The sequence below is a fragment of the Chlamydotis macqueenii genome, chromosome 8 (assembly GCF_036417535.1).
Source record: "Chlamydotis macqueenii isolate bChlMac1 chromosome 8, bChlMac1.mat, whole genome shotgun sequence".
NCBI classification, from domain to species: domain Eukaryota; kingdom Metazoa; phylum Chordata; class Aves; order Otidiformes; family Otididae; genus Chlamydotis; species Chlamydotis macqueenii.
In genome coordinates this window covers 17,722,342-17,736,216 of record NC_141563.1, presented here as the reverse complement: position 1 = coordinate 17,736,216, position 13,875 = coordinate 17,722,342, and the positions used below count along the sequence as shown (strand labels likewise).

Here is a 13,875-nt window from a genome sequence, read left to right as displayed (position 1 = left end):
ATGCAGAGTATGAAATCCCTTTCCTTCAGTCCCAGTTTCTCTTTCCCATACCAGAGCACCTGCAAGTCAAGCATTACAGTAGAGCAAGCAGTCTCTGCTTCTGCCCCAGGACTCCATTTCCCAGATCAGACACCTGACAGCCAGCTGCATCTGTCCTTGGATGGCATGGGGCGGAAGGGATAGGGAAACAGAGTCATGAATGGAAGCGTAGCAGCAATGCTGCACTAGGGCTGCAGGAATGTATTAGTAGGAAGTAGCATTTTAAAGACTAATCTGAAACTTTGCAGAATTAACATAATGCTCACAGGTACATCCCCTGCAAGTGACCCAGCTCACTATTTATGTGTCCCAGCACATGCATGTTGCTGCCCTGTGATCAGCTCTACCGCATGGCTCGACACTCAGGTCTTCTACCGCAGCTCTGATGTGGCATGGGAGTTTTGGACGAGCAGCTGTGTGACAGCCTCACAGCAGCAAGAGATCCATTGCTGATAAAATCCAAGACAGATCCAGCTACTGGTACTTTACTTTTTCAGCTTTTTAACAGCAGGCATGTGAAAAGAGCAACTTCATTAAAACTCAAGGCAATGGAACCATTGACTGAGTCACATTGAAAGAACCTGGGTTACCTACAGCTCTGATTCAACAAGCTCCATCCCTCAAAAAAAAAAAGTCACCCTGAACACCAAGGTAGAGCAACAGAGTCTTTATCTCAAAATTCCAGAAACAGCATTAACCCCCCCCACACTAAACTAACAGGAAGGAGGGGGGGAAAAAAAAAAACAAACCTCAGATTTTATTTTTTTTTTAAACTCTAACAAATCATAGTATTTAATAAACTGTATTCCATTACAGTAGTGATTTCAGGGCAAAAAAAAAATCTTCATAGAAATCCCTTTCCTTCACTGGTCTACATTTGTATCTTTACAAAGATACAGTTTTGTTACATGATTCATTTTTATATTTAATTTACAGAAAAACCAAAAAGGACACAGAACGTCAAACTTTCACAGACAAGAAACAAATGAAATACAAGAGATTCTATTTCATGTCTGAAATCTTAGGAAGGAAGTTCAGCTACTTCTAAAAGCATACATGTTGCTTTGGTGAAGAAACTTCTTTCAATGAAAAGAACATGCAAAGACAATGTCCATATCCTGCACAGCTGAGCAAGAGCTATCCCCTGTAAACACCATGTCCAGGAGGATTGCCCAAGGAGAATCAGAATAGAATTCTGCCTGAAGCCTGAAAAAGGTGGCCTTTATTTAATAGTGTTAATTATTAGACTTAATGTTGTTGAAGTCATGAGACTGACATTCCCAGGAACTGAATTCTCCATTTAATAAAATAAAACAATTTAAAAAAAAAAAAGTGCAACACAGGCTTTCCATGCCCTGACCTCCCCATTCATGTCATCTGCCTGAAAGACTGGTGGCTGGGAGAGGAACCACAGTTAAATGTAATTAAATTATATTATCCTTTTTAGCAAGGCTAATTACAAGACTGCCAACACAAAATGTCATGGTGATTTCTCTGATGTAATCATCTAGCACCCAGGAAATGAATGGAAACTACCGATCCATTTCGCTGACACACATTAGGAGAAAGAAATGTTCATCATTAATATTTGACATAATCTTTATAACTTCCTGAGCCAAACAAAAGAAATCAAATTAAAAGCAAAACAAATACCACATGCAAACAACAGGAAAACATCACCAATAAAAACACCCTTTAAAATTTCACTGGCATTTAGAGGTTCAAAAGAGCAAACAAACAAACAAACAAAGAAAATGGTCAACTAATTGATGTTAAAGTAAAAAGGAAAATTAAACCAAAAGGCTACATAACATGTGTTGCCAAATGATGTATTTCAAACCCTAGAAAAAAAGTACAAAGTCTTAAATACTAAGGCTGAGCCTGACCATGAGGTTTTACGTAGAGATACCATCTGAGACCTCATGGTGCTATAATGCAGAAGGGAATTGTTACTGAGATTACCATAGTATCACCTTGAAGAAGCTGCTTTTTCCAATATTTTTTAGATTTTCCCAAAAAGGAATTATCTCTGAAACTAATAATTAATATCTTAAAAGGCCTCTTCTCATTGTATTTTTTTTTTAATTCTAATGCTTACAGCTGATTAAAATAAACTCTTCACAAAGAGTCTCTCTATGTGCAACTGTGCATGGACCTATCCATCCTGAACAGTTAAACACTCCCATCCTTTTCCCTCTTGGTCTCTGCCCCACAGTATGGTCAGGCATTATTAAATGATGCTAATGCCCGTGTTATCTGACAACACAAACAGTACACTCAGCAACTTGAAGTGAAGACATCTCACTGCTTTTCCCTCTTAGCTGTTTTCTCAAAAATAATAAAAAAAATCAATCTCATTTTAGATATCTCTACTTAAACCTGATTGACAGAAGATGATACTCAATTAGACAGAGGTTTCGTCTGTATGCACATCAGTAATTGTGACATACGGACACAACTAAATCCAGCTGAACGGCTCCCTGTTCCTTGCACACATCCGTTCACTTCAAACGAATAAACTGTCAGAGGGGTTTTCTAATTCGTATTGGATGAAATATTAGTGGTTGCTAACAAGAGGGTCTCCCTCAGGTAGCCCATCTACCTGCAACTGACACACGTTTCGAGAAAGAAAAGAATTATTTCCATGGAAAGGAGTCGAACGGGGCTGGCGATACAGGCACTGGCAGTTACATAAACCGGTGCTAAAAATAAACTTCAGAGGCGCCGGGCGGGCAGCGGCTGGGGCCGGGGCCGGCAGCGGTGCCCACCGAGGCCCGCGGGGCCGGGAGCACGGAGGGGTCCCCGCCCGCCAGGCCCCCATCCCACGCCACGCCATGCCATGCCACCCCACAGGTACGGGGCCCGGCCCGGCCCGGCCCAACAAGTTGCCAGAGAGGGGGCGCGGGTGGCCCCTGCTTACCACCAGCACGGGCACGCCTGCGGTCAGCGAGTAGAGCAGCACCGGGGGCACAGCGCTGCGGTCCTCCGGGCCCGGGTAGGGCTTTCGGTACGCGCCCTCGTAGCAGAAGAAGCCTTGCACGTTGACCGCGAAGGTGTCCGTGTACTCGAAATAATAAGCCAGCATCACGGTCCCTGCCATGATCACCATCTGGAAGTAAAGCATGCTGGTGAGCGCAGAGGGCACTCGCATGTACGTGGGCTCCGGCGGCCGCGGCAGCCCCCCTCCCCGGCGGCATCCACCACGGGTGGAGCGGCTCGGCGGCGGCCGGCGGCGCGGTCAGGCCCGCGGGGCGGGAAGCGCGCGCGGGGCGGGAAGCGCGCGCAGGGCAGGGCTGGGCAGGGCGGGCGCGGGCCCGGCCCGCCGCTCCGGCAGCGGCTCCAGCGCGGGCGCCGGCTCGTGCAGCGGGCGGGCGGGCAGAGCGCGGCGGCGAGAGGGGGCGGCTTCGCCCCGCCCCGCCCCGCCCCGGGAGCAGCGGCCGCGCCGGACCCCGGCCCGGGCGGGGAGGAGGGGGAGGCTGCGCACCGGCGGCCGAGGCCGATCTGAAAGTTCCCCGGGTCGGCTCCCACTGCACGGCCCCCGCCACCGTCACTAAGGGAACCCTCCCCGCCTCCTGCGGGCGGGGGTACCGCGACTCTCTCTCTCGACACCGGCACACGACCGGTCTGACGGTCCGGCGCAGGGCGGGGGAGCTCCCGGAGCTGCCGTCGGCCCGGTCCGGCCCCGCACGGAGCCGCCGGGGAGCGCCGGGCGCTCGACCCCCCACGGCCCCGGCAGGCAAACGGCTCGCCGCTATTTGCCGGGATGGTAGAGGCCTCAAAAGGGACATACACACTCTTTTGTCTATGGATAACCATTACAGCAATTAACGTTTACACCTTTCCTTGAACAGCTGTAAAGAAAACGGGTAGATGGACACTAAGCTCTCCTCGCCCGAGGAACATCGCAGAGTAAGAGGAGAGCCTGCTCCGGTGCTGGCAGAAGTCATCCACAGATGAACATAAAAGAGTTGCACTTACACACACACGGCACAGACACCGAGCAGTCAGCTGTGCCCAGTGCTTGTACAGATTCACCCATGTGCGGGCTCTAGTCTGGATTCCCAAAGCCAACAGATAAAAAGAGTAAAAGTTACTTAAAGGTACTCCCCCCACACGCCAAAATGTTATATGGCCGGGAAACAGTCTTTAAAGGGACACTTCAGCCCTAAAGATTCCAGTTGGCTTACTTAGTAAAGGCTGTTAGAAATAACAAATGAGACTCGATGCCCGGTTTTATAATGTGTAATCATTCTTCTATAGTGTTGTACTTTGGCTCTAACTGTTAGTTTTTCTCCCTTTTCTGGAGAATTTTGTTCATATTCAGTGATGTTAGTCTCCGTGCATTTATTTTTAATCAGCCCTTGAAGAGCACATTCTTCATGCCTGGATTCCACATCCAGTCTATTTTTATGTGTTCCTAACGTACTCGCTCCCCAGAAGAGTCTAAATCCAGTCATTGGCGCTGCACCCACCAGACTGAGCTGGATCGCTCCCCGCCTCTGTGAGACATGTGCAGTGGGACATGAGACATCTTGTGGTGAGTTCTGCCTAGCACAGGCTTTATTTTCTCCTTTTCTTTAGCGCAGTCCAATATCCATTACCATACACAGAAAAATCTTAATTTCATCTTGGAGATTACATGCAAATACCTGCATTGTTAGGATAAAAGACCTGATCCAAAGACCAAAGTCAATAGTACAACTGCAATGAGCAGGACTCAGCTCTTCAGCTTTATTTGAGTGGATACTCCAGAGAAACACTTGTGGCATAATTCTTTCAGAAATTGGCATTGGGGGAAATAAACCTTTTTCCAGTAATCTGCTAATGTAATACTCCTGCATTTTGCTATTACAAGCCACGTTCTATTTATGATATACCAATGGAGCTACGGCATATAGGAATTAGAGGACAGAAATAGTCCTGGTTTTACAGATTTTTTTAAAGGTACTATAAAATCTCTGAAGGATTTTGGATTATAGATTTTGGAAAGAATCTCACCTAGTCCAACCGCGTGCCCAACACAGGTCCCATTATATCAGGTGGCTCAGTCCAGTGAGCTGTCAGTTATCTCAAAGGGTGGAGACTCCAAAACCACTCTAGAAAACCTGTGCCAGTGTCCAGCCACTGACATGCAAACATTTTTTTCCTTACATTAAGCCAGAATTTTCTGCGTTCCATCCTGGGCCTGCTGCCTCTCCTCCTGTCACTGGGAACCTGGAGAGAAGAAGCTGACTCTCCCTTCTCTGCACCCCACCATGAAGCAGATGTAAACAACAGTAAGAAATGCCCTTGGCCACCTACATTAAGGCTAAACAAAACGAGTAACACTTCTGGTGGTACAGCAATAGATCTGTATCCTGAGTGCTCAGTCTTTTCTGTAGGTACACAAATGCTAGCAAGCATATATTGGCTGCCACTAAATGAGGCATAAGGCTATTAAAGGAATTATTAAGGGGCATTACAATGAAAAGAGTTTGTCTTTATGCTTTTCTCTTACTCTACAACAGTGATACTATTTAGGGTCTAATATGTGGCTTTTAGTAACTTAAAAACATGGTGTGCAATGGGCCAGAATAAATCTGTAGATACAATATTCACTTGTATTATTTGGCTCAACCTAGCACCCATGCTTCAAATACTACAAATGGAGTTGCCATTTAATAGTGCTACAAACCAGCAAAGACAGGGTTTAAGTCAAAGAAGAGTTTTAAAGTCAGCTTCATTGGTAGTCAAGTAAGAGTCAGCTCAGAGTGATCAGAGTCAACTCAGGTCACTGATAAAAAAAAAAAACTAAAACATGAAAATGTCAGGCTCTGTTTTTCATTCAAAAAATGGTGTTACATAGGCAAATTGTTTGATTGTCAAGTTGATGCTTCACTGAGGAATTAAGGGAATTAATTATTCCCTTTCTCCAACGTACAGTTTTTAGTGTAAAGATCACTAGGTGAGAGAAGTAGTCAGGCTGGAGCGCCTCTCCTATAAGGACTGAGAGAGTTGGGGCTGTTCAGCCTGGAGAAGAGAAGGCTCCAGGGAGACCTTATAGTAGCTTTCCAGTACCTAACGGGGGCTTTTATAAGAAAGATGAGGAGAAAGTCTTTGGCAGGGCCTATTGTGATAGGATGAGGGGTAATGGTTTTAAAATAGAGGGAAGTAGATTCAGACTTGATATACGGAAGAAATTTTTTACAGTGAGGGTGGTGGAACACTGGAACAGGTTGCCCAGAGAGGTGGTGGATGCCCCATCCCTGGAAACATTCAAGGCCAGGTTGGATGGGGCTCTGAGCAACCTGATCTGGTTGGAGATGAACCTGTTCCTTGCAGGGGGTTGGACTAGATGATTTTTGAAGGTCCCTTCCAACTCAAACTATCCTATGATTCTGTAATTCTATAATCCTATGATTTTATACTTTTTATTATAATGAACATGATGGTTATTGGCTGCCCAGTTGGATATGCAAACATGTATTAACTATAACAAATAGAAGCACAAGAACACAAACTCCAGTGACTAATGCAGACAGCTAAATATATTCTGCAATCACAGTATTCCCTGCTGATTTATGCCAGTGATATGCAATGACAGCGGAATGGCAGAGAAAAGCCCAGAACCAACAATTTTTGTTTCACAAGGCTATTGGTAAAATTGTCAGTTGAAATTCAGATGACAGACAGAGCAGGTTTCAAACTAACTTCCTTGGGAATAGTGCCACTGATCTCAGAGCAGGAGTTCCCCTGATGGTCCTCATAGATTTATCTTGTTCTTTTCATTTGCTACCTAATTTTAAGTGAAATATCAGCTCAGGAGACACAGTGTAGAGCAGGGCAGACAAAGAGAAACCTTAGCTGCACTGTTCTGAAATACTTTGAAATCATGTCTTTCATTACAGGAAGATATTTCCAATTCCAAACCAAATTCACTAACCTTTCATGTGCTCACATCACTGCTTTTTATAGCATTTTCTAGTTAGAAAACATTGTTATGGCAAAAGGCAGTAAAGAAACAAAGCCAACCCAACAAAGCTTTCTCAATGGGAAGAAAAATAAGAACTGATACCAAATAATCCCACTGTTTTCTCCTTTCTGTTTACCTCTTTCATGCTTTATCAGAGTGACAGCAGCTGGCAATTCCATGGCTGTTTCCCTGTTGTATCTCCACACTACTACATGAAACCAGCCCTTTCTGAAGGGAATATTGCATCTGTGTTGATGGCACAGCAGTAGGGAAGAGACAGAATGAACTAAAATTTTTAGAGACCTCCTGGCTTTATCCAGGAAGAAAATTAGGAAAAGTTCCCTAATTTGGCAAACAGCAGGAAAGAAATGTACTTGCATACAAACTTTAGAAGAACATTGTATAATACTTAGTTATTTGATGCAAGCTTTACTGTGTCAATATACAATGGTCTCTTCCTCTGTATGTAATAGCATGTATTGTTAAGAGATAACTAAAAGGACATTTTAATTGTTTAGTTAAATTGTTTAATTATATGCAGTCATTTAAGTCCTAAAGCCCAGGGCATTTACTGCTAACATTGATGCTTGTAGGATCATCATAATATAAGAGAAAAATAGTGTTCTAGCAGCTGGAGCACCGCACAGAATCAGAAACGGGGGTTTGCCCAGAACACTTGCAGTACGATTCAAACAGGTCAGGCACCAGATCTAAGCTTTTCATATGGTCTTAGTAAGTAGTGCACAGAGACAGGCAACTCCAGTAGGACTAAGCTCTACTACATTAGGGCAGGATGAATCATCCTCTGAAAATGTCATTCATTCCATCCTAAGAAATGCCAGCCTCTTATGACAGCACTTGCAACAATAATGAAACAAGCTTTGATGGCTAGCTTAGACTAGCACTCTTCTTTTAAAGGGCTGTAGTGAGAAGTGACCGATTTTACTCTTAGCTTGCACTGGCACATAGCTAAACTAGCTCCAAATTAGGAATTATACTTTTCAAGAGTCACACAGGGAGAAAAAAAGTCAAATTAGTGGCAGCATAAGCATTAATATTGCATTTGTGTTGCAGTATTATGTAGAGCTAGACCCTATTTCCATGGAAGACAACATTTTGCCCCAGTAAGCTTGAGCACCTCATGCAATGCAGTCCCAGTATATGAGAGAGTGAGCAGATGGAGACAAAATAAATGAGGAGGAGGACAAGGCAACAATGAAATGATTGAGTTTGATATAATGAGTAGCAGTCACAGCACATTAGTTGCCTAGTCAGTGTTTACATCAATAAGATAATTAATCTTCTTAAAACTGCTTGCTGTCTTTAAATTAAGAAGTATAATTGCATGCAAGTTCTTCACAGGTTAGAACAGAAATTTGGGATGCCAGAGGAACACTATGTACCTAAGGCGTGCACATCTTGAGAAGTAAAGCCTCTACCATATGCATATGTTCCACTATACTGACAAATAAAAAAAAATACAGGACACAGTTTTGTCAATGTGAAATTAAAAAGCTCAAATAATGATTATTTAATCTTACCTAAGATAAACTTGGAAAATTATTTTGTAAGTTATCTATAAAGTTATCTTCATTGGTAGACACATTTTCAGTAACTGCACTGTTACGCAAATTGATTGTAAACTTGTCGATCTTTGGCATAATTGGTTTGATAAAAACATATGAGTAACCTCAGGAGTTTGAAATAAACTTCCTCATCTCATTCACCCAGAATATCATTATTCTTATAATTTCTTTTGATGAAAGAAAACTCCTTTCCAAAATAATCAGCGATACCGTGGAAGATTGATGAAGCAGATTACTAAACGGTAGCTGACATAAGCAGAGCACTGGCCTATTCATGGTGCAGTAGTGAAGTGGGAAAAAAAATAATCACACAGACCTGCCCTGTGCAGTACACTGTATGTATCTCTACAGCCAATTTTGTTCAAAAATTAGTTCAGACATTTGTACAATGCTTGAAGGTTTTACAGATCAATCCTAAAACTCTTTTTACATATTACTGAACTCATTTTACTCATTTAATATGTCCATTTGCTGCATTGTAATTTACCTTCTCTTTTGTACCTTTTTGTTATAAATAGCGAGAGTGATTAATAGAATTTATCAGCTAAATATTCTGTACAGCCATTAAGGGGATGCACTTAACGTAAATGTTTGCCTGCTCCTGAAGATTCTACATTGTCAGTACAAAACTTCCATCAATTTGAAAACACAGAAGTAAGAAGGAAGGAAATGCCAGCCCATCCAGCCACCTTTCTGTAGTTACTTACGCTCTCACCCACAGCTTAGCCACCTACAGGAACTGGACTCTAGCAGTCCACAGTGCTTTTACACATGCTGTAAACACTTTGCTCAAAGATCTGTGAGCAACACCTGAAGCTATCAGAGAGTCAGAGATAAACTCCTGTTTTAACTGAAGAAGACCTTATTCATTTGCAGGAAAACTTGTGTGAAAAATCATGTACTGTCTGCTTGCAAGGCTGATGTTTTATAGCCTGGTGTCTACACCTTCTCAATTTTAAATTCCACGCTTAAACAGAAGTGTGACTCATTTTGAACTCTGCACACTTGCCATCATTACCTTTTGGTAAAAAGGAAAGGAAAATATTCTGAGATAGTAAGGAGGGGAAAAGTAAAGCATCCAAAAGTGTGTAGAAGAAATTAGACTGTCACTTTGGCATGGGACTCTGCATGGGGTTGTGAAGTCTTCCTTCCAAGACTGATGATTCCTTAATTCAAGAGCAGCTGCATAGTAAAACTCCCAGTGTTAGCTCTTTCCATAACCAAGCTTGGCCCTTAGCAATTGTATCAGGAACAGGTAAGCTATACAAAACTCGAAAGATACTTTCAAGCACAAGTCTGTACATAAGATTATATTAACCCACTTACTAACTTTTTCTCGAAAGGGAAAGACAAATAGGCTAATATCATAAATTATGCACCATAATCACTGCATACTTCCAGCTCTGGTTATCATTTAATGTATGCAGCTCATCCTGGCAGGAGTCCAGTACATACTCTGTAACAGGTTCTGCTGGATAAGCTCACACACAGTTATGCAGTAGAACTATTTATGTTCTTACAAATTATACCAGACATTTCTCATTAGCATTACACCTGAAATCCCAATCCCAAATTGGATATTACCCATTACTTCACAAAATTAAGATGCAAAGCACAGAAAGAGCAAGTTTAGGATACCTTTAGCTACTGGTTCAATGGAGAAGAAAAAAAAAAAGCCTAAGAATTTACAGACACTATTAATTGCTACCAGGTAATTGTTCAAGAAAGCTAGAAATAGAGCTGATGATGATCTTAGGTTACATTCATGTTTTCACACACATCCTTTCTCTGAAAAATGCCCTTTCTTTTGTAGCTTGTTCATGAGCATGCAGCAGAAAAGAAAGAGGAAAACTTCCAAGTCTAGTGACAAGAAGTAGTCAGCTACAAAGACACAAAGCATTTGTACAGCCCTGTGATACTGTTGTGAATGACACCATCATCAGGCCAGTGAGGACACACCTCACAGGAACTTCCCACACTGCTTTGTTTCACTAAGACATATTTTTCATGCCCACTGCAGGACAGACGCCCCTGCACTTTGAGAAGCCCCCACCTTCTGCAGAACACCACCTCTACTCTACCCCTTCCGCTAGAACCTTCCCCTATGCCTGACAGAGCAAGTGCAAGCCAGCTCAAAGAGAGACCCACCGCTGGCCAAGGCAAAGCCCATCAGCGACGGTGGTAGCACCTCTGTGATACCATATTTAAGAAGGAAAAAAAAAACCTGTGCAAGAGCAAACTGCAGCTGGAGAGAGGATTGACAATATGTGGGCAGAACAGCCCTACAGATGCCAAGAGCAATGAAGAAGGAGGGGAGGAGTAATGCTGCTCCTGACAAGATTGCCCTGCAGCCTGTGGTGGTAAAGCAGGCTGTCCACCTGCAGCCCACGGAGGTCCACAGAGGAGCAGAGATCCACCTGCAGCCTGGGGACGACCCCATGCCAGGGCAAGCAGATGCCTGAAGGAGGCTGTGGCCCGTGGAGGACTCATGCTGGAGCAGTCCGTTCCTGAAGGATTGCACCCTGTGGAAGCGACCCACACTGGAGCAGTTTGTGAAGAACTGCAGCCTGTGGGAAGGTCTCACGCTGAAGAAGTTTGTGAAGAACTGTCTCACATGGGAGGGACCCCACGCTGGAGCAGAGGAAGAGTGTGAGGAGTCCTGCCCGTAAGGAGGAACGAGCAGCAGAAACAACATGTGATGAACTGACTTCATCTCCCATGCCCCATCCCGTGCACTGCTTGTGGGGAGGAGGTAGAGAAAATGAGGAGTAAATTTAAACCTGGGAAGAATGGAGGTGTCGGGGGAAGTTGTTTTAAGATTTGTTTTTATTTCTCATTATCCTACTCTGACTTGATTTGTAATAAATTAAACTAATTTCCCCAAGTCAAGTCTGTTTTGCCTGTGATGGTCATTAGTGAATGATCTCTCCCTGTCCTTATCTCAACCCATGAGCCTTTTGTTATATTTTCTCTCCCCTGTCCAGCTGAGGAGGGGAGCGATAAAGCGGCTTTGGTAGGCACCTGGTGTCCAGCCAGGGTCAACCCACCAGACAAGGTATCTCTGACCTTCGAAATATTAAAAACTTCACTGAAAAGGCTCTGACGAACCTGACCTACAATTGAAGTCAGCCCTGCTCTGAACACACGGGTGGATTACAGGACTGCCAGGAGTCCCCCCAAGCCTAAAGTTTTCTGTGATTCTGTGAATTACTTCTGATATACTCTGACCCATAGATTTACAGTCTTTACTCTCAATGATTACAATCCATTCTAATGGTGATTCACTGCAATTATTGTAATTCACTTGATTATTGTATTTCGTATCTAAAAATAAGATCACATTTCCTCTGTGAGATCATATTTAGAGGACCTCTGGTCCTCTGGTGAATTGGTACAAATTGAAACTGCCCATCCGCTTACTTACACCAGTAGTGACAAAGATATTTCTTAATTTTCCCCTTTCTAAAGGGACAGTCCTATATACTATATATACATACTATATATACATATATATATGTATATGCTCCATTAAGGTGCTACATAAAACCTGTTACAGGATTGATCCTTAAAAAAATAATCTGAGAGGCTACCCCTTTGACCTGGTCATTATTTCTCAACATAGTTACCTTCCAGGCAAAAAGTATACTGTTAAGCATTAGCAGGAACTCAGGAAGATAGCAAGGAAGAAAGTAATTTAAACAGTTGAAAAGTCACTTCTGAGAGACATGGCAATAGCCTTTGCTGCTTTGGGAAGTGAATCCTGAACTGCAAGGAGTAGCTAGAAAGGTAAAGAGCCAGAGTAATAATAAAATAATAAATAAGCCAGCTTTTGAAGATCCTTTGTGGTAACTTGCTATCGCTGGTGCCATGAATTATTAATAGCTAAAGCTTTCAAGCTCTTTGCTAAATTAACTTACTTGAGATTGCTTCTCATTTAAAAATATTCCATGTTTAAGAAATTTTTTGGCTAAAAGGTCAGAAATTTATTAGATTACAATATTAATATCAATGATATAACAGGGGACACTGTCTAATTATTACATAACAAAATATATGCCTGTTTGGTTAATACAGAACTCTTTACTTTCATCACTGCTTTTGGAAACCCTTACTCATTCAATGCCTTATTCATCCTGCTAGCCAGCTTAACTCCAGACAACCGACTGTACTAAAGGAAAGAAGTGGCAAGTGATGATGTGGGAAAAACTGATTAAAGAAGGAAAACTGAGGAGCGAGAGATTTGTGCAAGGGTACATTTACAAAGTTGGCAAGAACACCAGAAGTTCACATTACAGGTTTCTTGTGGGAAAATGCAATAAGGGGGGGGATTTTGTAGGCTCCTGCCAGAGCAAAAGGATTAAAAGGTAGCAGCGCAGCAGCTCACGCAGGCAGCTAGTACGCTGGCATGACAGCAGGACAATATGAAGAGAGTTTGATTATGCACAGGCAGCCTGGCTCACTGTAAGCCTGGCAGGTGGTAGAGGGGTAAGAAGGCTGTATCACTGGGACAAAATCAAGGAATAAAAAATATTTTCAGGATTCATATCAGGAAAGGATTCATTGATACCTGCCAGAACTAAGATCAGTGTCCCTTTTCTCTTATGACTGCCTAGAGACTTTATTCTTATGGCCTTAAGGCATCATGCAGTTTTTACACTCTTAAAGTTGCCAGAAACTATCATTCTTAGAAGCATATAAGGCTCATTTACTTTGAACTGACTGCTGGGTGGTAAAGCTGTAAATATAACTACAACTATCTCAGAAATAAAGAGTCATTAAAATATTATTAGTGTTTGGTCTTTTCCCCCCATAAGAATTCTGTTAATTTAGATAAATTAAAATCAGTAGGAGATCTGAGTACAGAACATAAGGGCTGCAGAATCAAATTCTCAGTAAGCCGGCACAAAAAATTAACCTTTGGGAAATGGAGTGGGCAGTTGCTAAAAAGACACAACCATCTTAGGACACATAATTTTTATGGCATTAACCTTTTCTTCATAGAGCAATGCCAATATCCAGCATGCTGAATACTGCTTCTACAGTAACTAGGACAGTATCCAAATTGGATTTAAGCAAATTATTTAGCTTATTAGGCATCCTAATGTCCAGTGTTTAATTCCATTAGGAACATTTAAAATTTCAGTTATCAAAAAAGAAATGTCATCCCACAGAAATGGGAACAATATCAGATTTGTCCCAGCTGACCTTGGCATTAGTTACACAGCCAAAGTCAACAATAAGTTTAGGAAAAACATGTATGGTGTACTACGTATGACTCTAAAAAATGCATATCATCCA

The 13,875-nt window shown here is 42.6% G+C and overlaps 1 protein-coding gene and 1 long non-coding RNA gene across 2 annotated transcripts in view; one reads left to right on the top strand and one right to left on the bottom strand.

The window, feature by feature from the left end:
- PLPPR5 (phospholipid phosphatase related 5) overlaps nucleotides 1-13,875 on the bottom strand; it is a 205,873-nt gene that overhangs the window by 44,048 nt on the left and 147,950 nt on the right. Inside the window, exon 14 of the mRNA XM_086752913.1 lies at nucleotides 2,960-3,148. Coding sequence (XP_086609039.1) covers nucleotides 2,960-3,148 — 189 coding nt within the window. The remainder of the gene's footprint in view (nucleotides 1-2,959; nucleotides 3,149-13,875) is intronic.
- LOC147599949 (uncharacterized) lies at nucleotides 3,028-11,461 on the top strand. The gene is made up of 3 exons (XR_015259141.1): nucleotides 3,028-3,167; nucleotides 3,891-4,576; nucleotides 10,391-11,461. It is a non-coding gene; the product is annotated as an uncharacterized LOC147599949 (long non-coding RNA).